At 35.0% G+C, this 18,457-nt stretch overlaps 1 protein-coding gene across 1 annotated transcript; it reads right to left on the bottom strand.

Annotated features, from left to right (window-relative positions):
• Positions 1-1,508: 1,508 nt before the first annotated feature.
• On the bottom strand, positions 1,509-2,234 carry LOC143595474 (uncharacterized). The gene has a single exon (XM_077076734.1). The coding sequence runs from the start codon at positions 2,232-2,234 to the stop codon at positions 1,509-1,511; it is 726 nt and encodes a 241-aa protein (XP_076932849.1).
• Between the last annotated feature and the right edge of the window lie 16,223 nt (positions 2,235-18,457).

The following is an 18,457-nucleotide window of genomic DNA, read 5'->3' as shown; positions in this document are numbered from 1 at the left end:
GGGGAATCTCTGGTTTTTGCCGTAATCCAGGCGGTCTTCTTTGTTCAGCTTTCACTTTGGAACATGTCAGGCACTTGCTGACATATACCGCTATGTCTATTTTCAAGTTAGGCCACCAATAATACTCTTGTCGATCTTTGTACATCTTGGTGGATCCAGGGTGGATTGAGTATCCAGACTTATGCGCTTCGTCTAGTACAAGTTTACGCAGATTTCCATAGAGTGGTACCCAAACTCGATCAATTAGATATAATGTTCCATCGGATTTTGTGACGAATTCACATTCAAGTCCTCGCAATTTCTCAAACCTTATGTTTCGCGGTTTCAAAGCTTCACGCTGTGCATCACGAATTCGATTAGCGAGACTCTTTTGAATCGTTAATCCTAATGCACGAACACGTAGAGGCTTTTCTCTTTCCTTTCGACTCAATGCATCAGCCAAAACATTCGCTTTACCTGGGTGGTAACGAATATCACAGTCGTAATCATTGAGCAATTCTACCCATCGACGTTGCCTCATATTTAGCTCTTTCTGAAGATATGCTGGAGACTCTTATGATCAGTAAATATTGTACGTTTCGTTCCATACAGATAATGCCTCCAAATTTTGAGAGCAAGCACTACCGCTCCCAATTCCAAATCATGAGTCATGTAATTCTTTTCATGTACCTTGAGCTGTCTTGATGAGTATGCTAGTACCTTGTCTCGTTGCATAAGCACACAACTAAGACCTAAGCGAGACACATCACAATATACTACAAATCCATCGGTTCCTTCTGATATGGACAAGATAGGCGCGCTACATAAAGTCTGTTTTAAATCTGAAAAGGTTCTTCCTGATCTTCGGTCCAATTTTACTTCCTTTTCTTTTGGGTTAATAGCGTCAAAGGTTGAGCTATTTTAGAGAAATTCTCGATGAATCTCTGGTAATACCCAGCAAGACCTAAAAGTTGACGCACTTCGGTAGGTGACTTTGGTGTCTCCAAATTTTTGATTGCTTCAATTTTTGAGGGATCTACGTGTATACCTTGCTCATTAATCACGTGCCCAAGGAAGCGTACTTCTCTCATCCATAATTCACACTTTGAGAATTTAGCATATAGCTTCTCATCTCGCAACAATTCTAGAATTAACTTCAGATGTTGCTCGTGTTCCTTCTCAGTTCGTGAATAAATAAGTATATCATCAATGAATACTATCACGAATTTATCCAAATATGGCTTACAAACTCTATTCATGAGGTCCATAAACACAGCGGGTGCGTTTGTTAGACCAAAAGGCATGACTAAGAATTCATAATGGCCATATCGGGTTCAGAACGCAGTTTTGTGAACATCTTCTTCAGCAACTCATAGCTGATGATATCCAGATCGCAGATCTAGTTTTTAATAGTAACTGGATCCTTGCAATTAGTCAAACAAATCATCAATTCTCGGTAAGGGATACCGATTCTTAATGGTTAGTTTGTTCAATTCACGATAATCGATACACATTCTAAACAAGTCGTCTTACTTTTTCACAAAAATAACCAGTGCTCCCCACGGGGAAAAACTAGGTCTAATGAATCCTTTATCTAGCAGTTCTTGAAGTTGGTTCGATAATTCCTGCATTTCCGACGGTGCCAATCTATACGGAGATCGGGCTATAGGTGCTGCATCTTGAACTAAATCGATTTTGAACTCAACTTGCCTTGGTGGAGTTAAACCAGGTAAATCTTTAGGAAAAACTTCAGGGTAATCTCTTACTATATGAATGTCTTCAATCTTTTGCCCTTCAGCTTTAGAATCCAAAACGTTTACCAAAAATGCTGGATAACCCTTGCGTAGTATCTTGCGTGTCTTCATAATACTTGTAAGCTTTAGATCTGAGTTACCTTGCTCTCCTTGAATAGTCAATGTTTCACCACTTGGGAGTGGTAAACGAATCAACTTTTCTGAGCAAACAATTTCAGCCTGATTCTTGGATAACCAGTCCATTCCCACAACTACGTCAAAACTACCTAACTCGACAGGTAACAAATCGATACTGAATGTGTGGTTTTCTAAGAGGATACTACAGTTTCGCACGACTTCACCAGTTTCAATCGTCTTTCTGTTAGCTAATTCTATAGAATATTTGGAATCTAACTTCTTGGGCTCTATACCAAGGAGGGGTTCAAATTGTTTGGAAATGAAACTTAAATCGGCTCCGGTATTGAATAATACGTAAGCATAGTGTCTATTAATAAGGAACATACCAGTGACTACCGAGGAGTCTTTCCTGGCTTTCTTCGCAATTATCTTGATGGCTCTACCTTTAGCGTTCTGGGTTCTAAGTTTCGGGCAGTCCTTTCGATAGTGCCCCATGTTTCCGCATATAAAGCATCCGGCATTCGGTTTTCCTGAACCGGACAGAGATCCTTACTAAAATAGTACTGAGTCTGGTGTCCAAACCGATTAAACGAGTGACACCTCCAACATTCTCCAATGTGACTCTTTCCACACCTGTTGCACTGAGAGGCTTGAACCGCGCCTTTCTTCGGTCTACTCATGTTAGCCGTAAACATTCCCCTGGAATTCGGTTTCTTTCGGAATTGCCTTCCAGAGTTATCGATCCATTTCCTTTTCTGGTCGGCTGGCTTTGGAATCGTTCCGGAATCCTTTTTATCCAGGATGGAATCTACCAGCTTCTTATCCATCACTTTCAATGTTCTCATTTGTACCGCATCATCGATTAGGGTCTTTGCCAATTCTGGGGCAGATTGGATGGTGGTTGGTTTCGAGGAAGTAACCATGCCTCGAATTTCAGGCGTTAAACCCCAAATGTATCTCTCGACTCGAACATACTTTGGTGTAACCAGTCGTGGTACCAGTCTTGCCAGTCCGTTGAATCGAGAAGTATACGTGCCGATGTCTGCACCTTCCATTTTCAGTGTCCAAAATTCATATTCAATCTTTTGAAGTTCGTTTCTAGGACAATATTCTTTTAATAACAATTCTTTTAGTTCATTCCAAGTTAGATTATAAGCCACATCTTCTCCCATGTTTTGAATTAGTGAATTCCACCATTCCAAGGCTTCGTCCTCGAATGAACAAACCCCATACATGATTCGTTGTGCGGGGGTACAATCACTAATTTTCATAACCGACTCCATCTTTTCTATCCACCTTACAATTTCAAGAGGTCCTTCGGCCCCGATAAAAGCTTTGGGTTTACACCCATGAAAAGTTTTATAAGTGCACCCGGGCACAAGATTACCCGTTTTAACATAATTTGCTAACAATTGTTATCGTTAATTATTGAATTTTACTAGTTAAAATCCTATGGAATTCTTTATAAAAATTTTCGTCCTTTTAATAAAACAAATATATGTACAGCTTTGCGTTCCGGTCCCGATATCATTTCGGATAGTTCGATTCGCGGTTCGGTCCACGTTTTGTTGTTCGAGTGCCGAATTGACATGTTGCGCGATTAGTTGCGCCAACTCCTCTTGTGACGATGGCATTCCGGTTGCTTGGCTAGTAGCGGTTCTCCTTGTTTGAGGTGCCATAATTCTTTTACATAAAGAAAATAATTTAGCTTACAACCATAATACTTAAATAGGATCAAAAATACTAAACAACCATAACATACAAAATAGTTTAGGTTGGGTACCTATTAATATTACAAATCAACAAAATTGGAATAATATCTATTATACCTAATAGTTTGGGTTTCCCCATATTACTCCTGCCAAATAAAGTCTTAAAAAGTCTTAACATTACATATAACTACCAACCAAACATCACAACAAAAGTTAGTCAATGGTAAGTGGAATGAAAGGAGTGGGTTCCATTTCATACTCATCACGGGTCATTTTCCTTGAGCTCTCATCTAAGTGAGGCCCGTGAGAAATGGGCTCGGGATAATATATGTGAATAATTTAGGGTGGGGTACTTCCGGTATCTGGAATACATGGTGAAGACATCTGAAATATAAAGTCAATCCTTAGTAATCATAATATATAAATATATATAGACAACTAAATATATATATTTACTTACACTTTTACCTTTGTTTCGCGAGGCGGGATCGAGCGTGTGTTTGAATACTCGGTTATAGTTTAGGAATTTTAAATTTTCTAATTCACTATAACGATTGGCTCTGATACCAACCTTTATCACATCCCGAAAACCTCATAATAATAATTTCAGCGGAAGTCTTTACAACTAAATAAATTTTCGGGCAGTTAAAGTTGTTGTAACCGATAGCCAACATAATAACACAATGTTTAATATATAATATTAAACATATTATTTAAATATCAAAGTTTACATAGTTTTTATTATAAAAACTACATTACGGTCCCATACATTTCTTTTATTCAAACACCTACGCCTAGCTCCACGCCTCCTCGCGAAATCTTTATTTACCTGTAAAACATTTTTAAATAATATTTGGGTCAACACGAATGTTGGTGAGTTATTTCCGAGAAAAACTTATTATATAAATATAAACAATTTATATATAAACAAAACATGAATATACTAGCGTACGGCTATTATACTCCCAACAGTACCGATCTGTGCACGGTACAACAAAATAACGAAACCCGCATTTTACCTTTAAGCACAAAAGGCGTTAGTTGTAAACTAGCTAAGAGTACAACGCGTGTATGACTACCAATTTGATAACTCGAAACGAACCATACTCGAAATGTTCCCACTTTTAACCAAACGCGAATGGAAGTGGGGGGCGTTACCCCAATAGATCTACCAACATTTATGTGCCCTTAATTTGGTTAACAGTTATTTAACCAAATTGATTCATCCCACAATAACGACAATTTGTAAAGTATAATGCTCTTTCAAAACATATATATAAATACGAATATAGATATACAATGTTTGTAAAGTATAATGCTTTTCGGAGGAAGAACTCATTGTTGATTTTGGTAAGCGCCCAAATGCTTGTGTTCTATATTAGTACACGTTCGTTAATTTTAAGTTCGGGTTTGACCAAAATTTGTTTACCATATATATATATATATATATATATATATATATATATATATATGGAAGGGTTATCCTAAAAATAAGTAGTTTTCTAGGAAGTCTAAGAATAAATCATAGCCATTGGATCATATCAATCAATGGTTTAGATTTAAAATTACCAAAAACCGTCATAGTTTCCTAGAATTACTCTTTCACCATTATAACCGACATAGTTTCCTAAAATTATTCTTTCACCATAGATTTTAATGCCAAATGTCAAAATTCTATTGGTTCTTACCATTCCTAGGAAACAACTTCTTTTTATTTGAACCATTTTCTATTTATATATATATATATATATATATATATATATAACTTTAATCTAAAAGTTCACACAAGCATACATCACATAAAAATTACTAAGTTATAATTATATAAATAAACACCTAAAATATAAACAAGTAATTAACATCCAAATATTGTTTTTATTTAATAATTTAAATTAAATATTATAATTTATAAAAATTATTTCTTTTAGTTGCTAGAGTATTTTAAAAATTTTAAGTTTTTATTTTATTCCAAATTTTGACTCTATTTTAGTCGGTTTCGTCGGTTTTTAATTTAAAAACGAACCGATTATTGTTTCGTGAAAACTTTTAGTTTTAATTTATCAAAAACACTTTTAATATAATGTTTAACCAAGTTTTATTAGTTTTTTTAATAAAAATGATATGGTTATTATTTTGTTGCCAATTTCTTAAAATGTCAATTTTTAACGTTTTCAAGTCGGTTTTCGCGACACAAACTGTTGCTATTTTTGACTTTTCTTATACTTTAACTTATTTTAAATATAAGAGTATTATGACTTTAGGAGCTGTTCTAAATCAGTTCCAACAATTCATGTCGGTTCACGTTAAAAGTCAAACTTTCCGACCGTTAATGTTACCGACAATCTATTTAAGTCATAATGTCAAAACTAAACCATTTAGTACAACAAATATACATATAATAACAAGCAATATATCATCATATTCATGTTTGATCATCTAGCACTAAGTATGCACTCAAAACATATCTCTCACTACACATGCTCAAGCCTTAGCTTAAGTTTTCAACAATACAATGAGCATGTCGTTTCTATAATCTCTACAAGGTGTTTATGTACCAAACTTTCCAGATCTTAACAACCCATAATATAGTCTTAATCCATCCCATTATCATCCTTTAAACAAAAGCATTCTTGATTCTTTAACAACAAAGTTTCTATATTTAGCAAATCGGTTATTTTAACAACTTTCATTCATTTCAAGCTTTCAAATGTAATTAGGTGTAACTTATATCTATCTCATTCAACTAGTTTGATAGAAAGCTTTTAACAATTTATTAAACACTTGTTCTTAGATTTTCCATTTACCCATTAATAAAGTTACTATTACTAGCAAGTAGCAATTTTTAACAATCTTGTTATTTTCCCAACAATCTTACAATAGAGTTTACTAAAGTAATCCTAACCACAAGTCTTTAATTACTTATACATGATTATGTTCACTTATCAAACCAACTTACAAAACATCTTGTACAATTTACAAAGTTTCTTTTATTAGTAAGTCTTAGACTAATTCTTGTTTGTTTAAGTTACCAAGTTTCATGCATCCTAGTACTTCTAGTTGATTTTATTCCTTTCCATATGTCCCATTCAATCACTTACTTTGTCATTTTCAATCCACACCAAAAATCAATATAAGACAAGTATGAGGCTAAGGGTAGTGGGGGGGAGGATGGGGGGGGGGGCGTGATCCATGTGGCAACCTAGGTGGCTCGCGCACACCACTACACCACCTAAGAGAACCGGGGCGCGAACGGACCCCGTGGTCCGGACCACGGGGCTTGAACAAGATTTTGACCATGGGGGTGGATTAAATACTTGGGGTGGGCAATCAAGCCCCACTAAACCCTATGGGGCGTGGTTGAGAGGCTTGATCCAGTGACATGTCATCGCCTACGTGTCGAGTTTTGATTGGATCACTTGGGGCTCAACCAAGCCCCATTACCCTTAGCCTGAACTTTATGACCAAAATCAAGTTTTTGTATTATTTGCATGTGTAAGTAAACCTTTTGGAAAAATTAAATAAACAAATCTCTACACCATTTTGTCAACCTTTTTTCTAAGATCTTGTTCACCTTTTAAAAACCCATTATTATTATTACTTACAACTTTTCAAGTAATCTCTAGTAAATCAACTAAGTGGGTTTTCAAATTTGTCAACTATTCTTAACCATTTTAACATTTAACAAGCTAATAACTCCATACCATTACCCAAACCAAACCCCACATCCAGTGTGAGTGTTTGTACCCATAATCCATCTTTAATCTTTTGACCATTTACATATTTACTTTTAATACTTAACCCATTTGTCAAACAAACTCAAGTAACCTCTAATATGGACAATCTAAACAAGCTAATATGAAACCATAACAAGTCCTATAATCAACAAAACCCATCTTATACATTCACACACAAACTCACGGGTCACACACATGCATACATACATCAATATTATAGTTGCATGCACATTATCAAGCATACTAAAATCAAACATTATACATCATATAACAAATAATATATCCAAATCTTGTAGTGAGTTACCTTGGATTTTAGGATTTGGTTCCTAAGGGAAAGATAATGTGATCTTGTGTTAGCTATAATCCTTTCCTTCGCTTTCTACTCCTTGTTATTTGCTTAAACTTCCACCAAAGGTTCTTAATCTTCAACAATGGATGTATGGTGATTTTCAAAATGGTGATAATATGAGGATGATGATGTATACGGTTTTATGGGGAGAGAGAGGGGTATAGGATTGATGAATTGTATCCTAGGGTGTTGTGTTGGAGTGTTATAGTTCTTACAAGTAACCTCAAGTAATCATTGTATGTATGTATATAAATAATATTATAATGCAAGTGGGTTGGAGTTTGTGTGAGGGTGGGTCGGCTGGAACAAAGGGGAGTGGAAGGGTTTTTGTGATTAATAATAATATAGGTGGTATAGTTTTGGTGTTAAGGTTTAACGTATCTCGTAATTTATCTAGCTAAATAAAGTCCGTTTTTAATAATTTTCATCAGACTTTGAGCGAAGCTAGATTACAGTCAATGTCTGCCTAAAAACATAGTTTTATGAAAAACTTGATGCGGGTCCTTACGGTGTCCTCTACTGGCTTTCGGTTACTTATTTTCTAATTTTCGCGATTCGAACCTTCTAAAATTATGTTTATATACTATCTTTGATATCCTAATATAAAATTTAATTTTTCGAGGTCATCTTGACACGTTTAATAATTTATTTGTTTTGAGTCGTTACCCGGTGTCAATCTGTACTGTGCTTGCTATACGAAAAAATTTAACTTTTTCGGGCTTCATATTTTAAAACTCAACGAAAATCAAAGACTTTAGGTAAAAATATTATCCCTATATATTTATCTCACTAACTAATACGCGATTACGGTTAAAATAATTACCAGATTAGTCTAATTTTTGGCGGTTGTTTCAAAATCAACTTCTGGGTTCTATATTTGATGCTATAGATAGATTTGTGAAACGAAAGCACCATCTTTCAAATCTCGTTATGTTGATTTCGATAGTTTTCATTCGTGGTCATAACTTTCCAGAAAGAACGAAAGATTGATATAAAAAGCACGTTTTATCCCCCACTTTGTAAAAGAGGACAAAACACGATCCTTTTAACGATTTTCCCCCACTGAGCAAAGTTTCTAGATCCGCCACTGCCACCTTTGCATAAGCCGTAGAAAAATATTCCGGACTATTTCTTCTACTTTTCTTTCATCACCCATCAAATTTCGAAATTCCAAATGGGTCGATGTCAAAATTTCACATGGGTCGATCAGGATTTTAACCCTATAATAACACTAACTTTGTTTGACCCCTGTACGGAAAGGGAAGGGGTATGTCCGCCCCTGCATAAACACATTCACCATCAAGAATTGATTTCTTTAAATCGCTCACCTCTAGAATTGGTTACCTTTCCATTGAATATTGACCTGGCCAACAAGCCCAGCCAAACAGGTTATTAAAATGCCCCATCTCAGGAAAAAGCCTAATATCCTATGCAGTGGCGGATCCTGAACATTTTCTCACATAGGTCGGGAATTTTTATGGTCGGTACTAATACAACTGTCGGGTCGAATCGGGTCGAGTCGGGTCATATATATAAAAAAAAGATTACCAAACAAAATATTATATAACAAACATATTAAAGTTGTTCTCTACGAGTTTTCATTTTTTGAAATCTAACCATTACATCATCTACTTAAACATTGACAAGCAAGTCTTTCTCAATGTAACAAATACAACTGTCACTTAAATTTTCATCACCCATTCGATTACGCAAATCGGACTTCACATACATCATCGCCGAAAAGGACCTTTCAACGGTTGCGGTTGTGACGGGTAATACGAGAGCTAACTTTAATAAACGATACACCAATGCAAAGGAATGGTGTTTCTTTGTTTGAACCATCAATTGAACAAGACTTGCTAAACCATTCAAGTTTTTAAATCATTTATCTCCTTTCAAATTATCAATGCATGTCGCGAGTTCAACCGGGAGTCTTCTTTTATCACTTTCATCAAAATCATATGGGTACAACTCGACTAATCGTAATATTTTTGGAATAGAAAATGCCCAGAAATTATCACAAGGAGTCAAACAACTCAACGAAACAAGTAAGTTGGTGTTACCTCATTAAAACGGTCCCCCAAACTCTTGGATTTGCAAATCTAGAACCGCATTGAAGAAATCATACTCATAATAGTGGTGATTTTTTATGTTTGTTTTTTTTCTTGGCGTTAGTATGTTAATGTAGTCATCATCCATCGAAAGGACGAAGTGAGGCAGCAAAGACGATCAAAAAAATATTTAGACGTTAGAATGGGATTTTTGGTTTTGGGCTGAAAATTGAGTAGGGGGTTTGAATTGGGTTTTGGGCTTAAAAATTGGATTAGATATTGGACTAATGGATTTGTTAATATTAAAGTCAAATTTAATAGAAAAAACTATTTATATAATGTTTATATAATTATATTTATAAAGTTATTGTATTTTTTGTTAGGGTTAGTCTCAAAATCTCATGGGGGTCGTCTCGAAATTATTCAGGGTACGGCTTCAAAGTTTCATAGGGTTCGGTGCGAAAATTTTACAGGGGTCGGTCGGAAATTTTTCGGTATATTAACATTAAAAAAAATTTCACAGGGGACGGGGGACACCCCTCACTTATTAGTGTCTACGCCCCTGATCCTATGTTAGAATGCTTACTAACAAAACCCACGGGCCACAGCCCCCAGTTCATGCCACATAGTGTTGTTACTTGTCCCCGCTGTGTAGCTCAGTTGGTTAAGGGGGCGTAAGACCTGAAACAATCACATGAGTGAGGCTGATTTACCTCTCACGTGATGGACCTGAGACGGTCTGGTGTGGGCCGGTTTACGTGTCCGGAAGAACACGTTTTGGAACAATAGTGTTGTTACTTATACCCAAAATCCAACCCAAGAAATCTAACCCGACCCATAAAAAACTCAAACCCCCACTAAAGTAGTTCAGGTTGGTTTTTGGGTTTGAATTCTAGGTTTTGGGTTAACCCGAAAAACCTGATTAAACTATTTGTTTAAAGACATGATATTATTACTATTTGGTTTATACACCGTATACGAAACATTCTATACATTACCACATGTTCATGTTCCATCTATTGTGATTGATCAACTATTTATTATTACATATCTTTTATATTTATGGCTAATAACACCCGTAATAGAGGAATATGCTATTTTATCAGGTTATTTTTGTTTATTATTTAGTTTTATGTAACGAGTAAAGAAAAAATATGTTGCTTTAGCTTTCACGTTGTAACTTTTCTTTTCTTTTCCTTTTATCTTATTTTCCTTTTGTTTTTCTTAGATACCCGAAACCTGATTAACAAAACCCGTAAAAACCCAAACCCAAATAACACAAACAAGAAAAAACTCGTGAGAGATTTGGTTTGAGTTTAAGGTTTAAAATTAAAATGAAACCTGAAGAACCCGACCTGGGAAATCCGAAACTCGAAAAACAAACCCGAAGAACACCCTCACTCATTATAATTGGGCGTATTTATATCCCAACCAATAAAACTTCCATTTCTCTTGAGCCCAACGAGTATTGTAAGTGTCATTACCAATTTACCATCATATATTTGACCCAATCCTTATCCAAATTATACCAAGTAATCGATATGGGCTTGATCAATCACGGTTCATACCTTAATAAGTAAATAACCCATGGAATCATACTGTAACATGCCCAAATCTTATATTCCAGATCACGCCGCTATGACGAGCAATGTTTTAAAAACAGGCTTCTATAGTGTATCGGGTCGGCTGAGACATAGTACTAGTACAACCGGTAATACCTGTCGACTTGAACCAGTTTCTAAAATATAATTTCAACTCAAAAAATAATCCTAAACTATAAATCCCATAACCAAAAATCAATTACCAACACTTTTCAAACACACAAAAAAATAAATAAACGTCGTCACCGTCATCGTCGTCGTCATCATCATCATCGTACTAAGTATATCCCACCAATAGCAAAGCTATGGTATGATCTGAGGAGGGTAAGATGTAGACAGCCTTACCTCTACCCATAGGGATATAGAGGCTGCTTCCGGTGAGACCCCTTGACTCGATAGTAGTTTTGCATCAAGCATTGGACATAAGGCACATAACGCTCAACCATCAGGATACCGGCTGACCGGTGCATGTACCCTTGTCTTTCGGCTATCAACGCCACCACATGAGGCCTGATTAAGCTTCCGACACTTTTAACGTTATTTTCAGGAGATTAGTAAAATAACGTCAAAATTAATGCAATTTCACTTTTGCCCACCCGAGGGTTCACACATATATACATTATATGCGCGCAACGCAAACAGAGCGTCTTATTAGCTCCACGCAGTTATGGAGCTTTATTAGTTCGTGGTTTAAGAATATGATCCCTCTGATATTTGCTTTTACGAGTCGTGATGTATTGGAAGTTCACAAAACAACACCAATTAGCAACATGAAATTAATGTTTACAGGGGATCATAATGACGTCTTGTTAGAGTATTTGGAATATGAGAAATGAGGTTCTTTTTGATGATAATGACGTTACTGGTTTAAATATTTTGGAAGATATCAAGTCTGAATATTATCTTTGGATTAAAAATAAGTTCTCGATCAATAAAACAAATTATGTAATTTCCCATCTTAAGTTTGTGTGTTTTTTTGTTATAACAGCTTCCTAATTTGCCCATTTTAATAAAAGTTGTTCAAAAATAATGAAAATTTCTTCAGTTCAACACTGCAGTGCACACTATGGAGAGTTCTTCGACATTTGGCATGGAATATTATAATAAAACTTTTTGTGGTCAAAAGTTATTAATGAGATAAACTTGAAGGACTATTTATGTAATGTTGAATATACAGAAACGGCAGAATAGCATGACAATAGAAGTAGGCAGTTGTGATTTATGAAGCTGACACATAAGTTTCTTGTCTCGCACGGTACACGCAATCTTTTCCTTTATGATTACTTCATGCATGTCTAAGTGCATGCCACCTTCTATAAGGGCACCCGGGGCACCGCGTGATGGAGCACCCATGACGCGTGATGGGTTTATCAACACCACCACCAGTGCTTTGTCAAGCTTGAGTGATGAGATTTGCGTGATGGCCATCACGCGTGAGATGGGGTGAAAATCGAGGAAATGGAACGTTGGAGGGCGAGTGTTTGGCCGGAAAAAGTTGGTTGCTTGGTGTTTGGCCGGAAAAAATGGTCCATTCCGGTGATTTTTTTCTTGCCGGAGCTCAGTGATGAACGGATCTGGTGGTTGGTAGTGTCGTCGGGTACGGATCTTGTGGTTTGTTGGTTGGTGTTTGGCCGGAAAAAGGATGAAGGTGGCCGGAAAAAGGTTGGTGGTTGGTGGTTGGTTGGTTGATGTTTGGCCGGAAAATTGGACGGAAAAAGGTCCGGTGAAAGTGGCCGGATGAGCTGTCCATCACACCACACCACCACCCCTACCATATTCCATCAAAATTTGATGGATTTGGGGTTGGTGATGTGACACCATTGGATTAGATGGGGTGTGTGATGAGTGATGCCATCACATCCACCACCCCTCCCCCCTAATACCTTACCACAAAATACAATGTATTCTGAGTTCTTATAGGTGACGAATTCCTAAATTTTTTATAAGAGTCGGATTAAATTTTTTTAAGCTGGTTATCTATTTAATAGTTTCTTTTTTTCAGTCCAGTTTAGACTATATAAGAAAAAGTTAATTAAACTAAATATCATATAAGGTCATTAACTTACTAGCATCATGATGCATGAAACATTCAAATAATAACTTGTGATTTTATTATTATTATTATTATTATTATTATTATTATTATTATTTCATTAAGGACGGTTGACCCCTCACTATAGGTGCCAATGATTCTGACTACTCCTAGAGGTGCTTTTTTAGGCCAAAACGTGTGATTGTTATATCAATCATTGATTTAGTCTACATACATAAAATGTACTCACGTGGGTCACCTAAATTAAGTAGATTAAATGATTGAATAAAACCATTCTAATAAAAACTGATTGAATAAAAAATAAATATATCTAAGAACACTTAAAAAGAGTTGAAAATATGTACACAAAATATATGATAAGATTAAAAGCAAATTATAAAAGAGAAGAAATTAACCTTTCAGAGCGGGTTACATAATGGGCCTGCGAAAGTTGAAAAAGGCTGAAGTGAAAGAAATTTACAGAATATTAAACCGGAGGTTGGATCGGTCTCGGGCTGTACTTGTCAGGTTAGGCCTTAGGTTGTCCAAAATTAAATGAGTTGGATTGTAAATAGTATTTGTCACATTGAATTAGAGTTGTTTAAATTGCTCGCACTTGACGTTCACTCACCGTTTGCTCGGAAATTGCTCGATAAATGCCCATTTGGTATCAACTCGGTTTGAAAATAAGTCATTCGGCTCAGTTCGGTTTGAAAACAAACCAAGCATGAGCAAAGCCTCACTCAGTACGGTTCGGATCGTTTTTGCTTGAATTATATATATATATATATATATATATATTTAATGTATAGATATAAAAATAAAATATTTTTAATTTTTTTTGAAATTTCCCTCTTTTGTTTTGACTTCAAATTAAATTTTAAACCCTAGCCGCTCGTTTTATATATGTTTTCTTGTTAACTTTGAGTTTTAGATATTTTAGAGTTGAAAATCTAGACATTTTGGAGTTGAAAAGTATTGAATTAATGATATTTTTTAGTTTTAGAAATTTAAAATTTAAAACTTTGTATGAAACCAAGTAAAACCAAGCCAAACCAAACCACCCTAAGTTAAGGATAAATATATCGCTCGATTCTGTAAATTCAATCCGCTCGGTTCAGCTCGCTTTCAAACCAAACCTAATATGAGCAAACATGCGTTCAGTTCAGCTCGGTTCGTAAACAACACTAGATTGAATAGGGTAGAAAAAGCTAACTGGGGTTTATTTTTGAATTGTTTAAAACACTTTCTCAGCTTTAATTTTGTTTTTCACCCCCGAAAAAGGTCATTGTGCGTCAATCAAATTTTGATAGCATACGTGTTGGTCTATAGTATGGGTTTGACGAGTAATGATCTCAACAAATGATAAATGATTTGTATCGAATGAGAAATCATGATTATCATATACACATACAAAGAATAAACATGAATATATATAATGTAGACTTTATATTCAATAAATTGTCCACACAATAAACTCTGCATATATGTAGATTTTTTAACAAAACAACCATGAAGTATTTGGATGTGTTATCCGCACACTTGGATTGCTGAGGTCGGGTGACTATGCTTAAATAGGTGAACCATCTTAGTCAAGTTGAGTGTCACACCCTCAATTTTTGACTAACGGGGTTTTACCATGAGGCACGTGACATACCGCGATTTAGCCATGTGCCATAACGAACAACCAATTTATAATGGAAATTATTTAAATATTATTGTTCATAATAAATGAGGTAAGTACATTTACAATAAAGTTTATACATTTGCGGAAGCGTATAATTTATGAAAACACTTAAAAACCCAGAATGCGTGTCAAGACGCCCAGACATAACATTTCATTAAATACTCCCAACATAATCCGATGCTTAGTGGAATCCATGCATCCTAGACTCATTTCAACTTCTCATGTGCACCTTAAACACCTAAGAAAGACATGCTAAACGGGTCAACACAACGGTTGTTGAGTTCACAGGTTTGAGTTTAAAACAAGTTTGCCAAAACAAACCAATAAGTAAGTAAACATTGTAATGAATAATGTATGCATTAGTAATACCACTGATAATTAGGCTAGTAATCATGTTATATTAGTGTAAGTTCCATTGTGACCGAGGCTGACTTGTTAGTTTGTTCCCACCCACGGAGTCTAATACGACTAGTGCATATTGCGTTTCTAGTAATGAAGACACCCGACACTCCCTCTCCCGAGAGCCCCGAGGGGTTCGTCAAACCCAGTAGTAACACATTTCATTACCCAGGCAATGCATAATTGTTAACGGTCCAATGTGGGTGGGGGACTTCAGTTTAAGTTCACTATGCACACATGAGGTATTAACAAATTCTACAATATCCAAAAAGTTTTGTATGCATGCTTTTCCCCCCAAAAGGAGTAAGTAAAAAGAGGGACAGTGAAACTCACCTCGAATACGGTTTAAAATAGAAGTCACTGCTTTACGTCACAAAATGTTCTAGTGCCTAAATCGTACAAGCACTATAAGTATTTGCTAAGCGATTCCTAGAATCCTTAGTATACAAACAATCCCATATATTATTAAAAGTTTGACCAAAGTTTGACTTTCAGTTGACTTTGACCAAAGGTCCAAGTTGTTGACCGTTGACTAAAAGTGTTGACCGTTGACCAAAATATTGACCGTTGACCCAAATGTTGACCGACGACCCGTTGGTGACTTTGACCAATTAGGAAGGCTTAAAATAATCATATGATATTCTGAGTCATGACTTAACAACCAATCATGTAATTTGCAGTTAACCACTTTTCATGCAATCCTATGACTAAGTCCAACATCTACCAATTTCAATTATTCACAAGTAAGTCTAAACATTTAGTCAAATAGTTTCAAGTTGACCAATAAAGTCAAATTCCAATTCCACACAACAATTCATGCAAGAATCATATCTATTTTACCAAATAGCATGGTGGACAAATTTTTAGTATATTTTTAAGTCATCAAAACCTATTTTTCTAACTAACCAAAACATGTAAATAAATTACCAAATAATTTACACAGAGACTTACTAGTATAAGTTACATCTTGGTATTTTCTTGTAATTTTGCAACACTCACAAACATCATGAAAATTCATACAAAACAACAACCTATTTTCAGCTACTTTATCAGCACACAACAGAATGTAAATATTTGCCAAAAATTTCATATTTGTCCAGTTGACGCAGAACCAATTGGATTGGATTCTTAATTCAATTTATGACATTCCAGAAGCGGAATCACACAATTATACATATTCAATTACAAATTACACAATTTACAAAACAGATCCGAAAAATACTTTTTTAATCAGGATTGCAACCCGATTTGTAAATTAATAAAATCTAGTCAACATAATTCAAAAATTATGCTTTTTGACTTTTTGTAAACTAGACCCAAAGTACGCGACCTTAGAATAAAGAATAAACCAAAAACACTAACATATCAACAAGTTATACAATTAACAACCTAGGTTACATAATCTGTCAGCAAACAGATCTAAACCTATGTGCACAACAATCATAATTTTCATATCAATATACTCCTAAATCACCAATAGATCACTTCACAAAATCAATCTCATGTGTTTCCATTACTATCTCAAATTCATCAAATAACAAATACTCATAAAGGGATTCAAACTTTTATACTATAACACAATCACCAATTTAACAAACTCAAACTTTTATACCAAAACATGATACACACTTTTAACCAATCAAAATTTGATCATTCTTTATTTATATCTGTAATCCAAATCATTTGGATACAAATTTCATACTTCTAATATTAAAACATAAAGGAAATATAGGTTAAACAAGATTACCTAATTGCTTAATCCAAGGATTCAACACCCTAGCTTCCAAGAATCACCAAAACCCTTGAGTTTGTGAGGATAGATTAGAGAGAATGTTGCAAAAGATGAGTGTGCTTGTGTGAGGGACAAGTTTCGGCCAAAGAAAGTGGGGAAAGGGAAAGGAGAAGTTTTTGAAGGCTAAGGGGTTTGTAACTTGTTTGTAATAATAACCTTTAATATAAATTTATTAAATCAACACCTTAGGTTAACTTTTATTCACTACATGTAGCATGTTACAAGACCTAAAAGTAATTCTTATGTGATATATTATCAAAAGTTTAGTGGTCTAGCTAGATAACATAACATGTAACATATCATATAATGTAGCAAGTTTAATCGTCTGACTTTCTTATAAATCACATAAGCATAAAACAACTATTCATGTAACATATAAAGTACATAACATATTATACCTATCATATACGGTACATGTAATAAATCATGTTCATTATAACATATGTAACAAGTTACTTTTGTTTAGGTAACGAACGGCACGACTATATCAAAAGTATGCATACATGACATTACATGCATGAGAGTTCGTTAACGTACTTAACATAACTAACAGGGTTTACAGACACAGTCAACATGATTTAACTGGGTTTAGTTAATGAAGCTAACATGAAAAATCCGGGTGTCACATCATCCCCTTATTGAAAGAATTTTCGTCCCGAAAAGTGATATGCTACTAAGTACACCAGTCGACTTTCGTCTATATGTTTGGTCTTAGTAAATTCTTTAGACTTCATGTCTATATATTTGTTCACAGTACATTCAGTACATCAGTAGGCTTTCAGTCTATATGTTTGTGCCACTAATATTTGGGCAGTGTTGCTTGTATTTAAGAATATTTTTTCATTTGTCACATCATCCCCTTGTTGAAAGAAATTTCGTACTCGAAATTTTGATTATGATATACAAAAACTATAACCATAGTTTCTTGATAGTGAAAGCGTCTGACCGCTTTACAATATAAGTAAATAGGAAGTGCTGAGATTAACGGTTTTAATGTTGTTGGGAACCAAACGAGATTCAAGTATTCACTTGATTAGAGTTATTAAGATAAAGTAAACCGAGAGGTTTGTCATAAGAATATCCGATCAATGTTTGTAAAAGTTGATGTATTCAACTACGACTTTTTAAGAGTTTAGGGAAACCATTATAATATAAGCATCCATTGATGTAAAGAAATGACAAACTTTCAAAAGTAGTAAAGGAGTTGAGTCTCAATAGTTCAATCTTATTTCCAGATAAGCTTATTAATA

This window comes from Bidens hawaiensis, unplaced genomic scaffold (assembly GCF_021521415.1).
Source record: "Bidens hawaiensis isolate Kalapana, Puna unplaced genomic scaffold, B.hawaiensis_p1.1 tig00000001_1, whole genome shotgun sequence".
NCBI lineage: Eukaryota > Viridiplantae > Streptophyta > Magnoliopsida > Asterales > Asteraceae > Bidens > Bidens hawaiensis.
The sequence above is the reverse complement of the archived record's forward strand: the minus strand, read 5'-3'. Positions and strand labels throughout refer to the sequence as shown.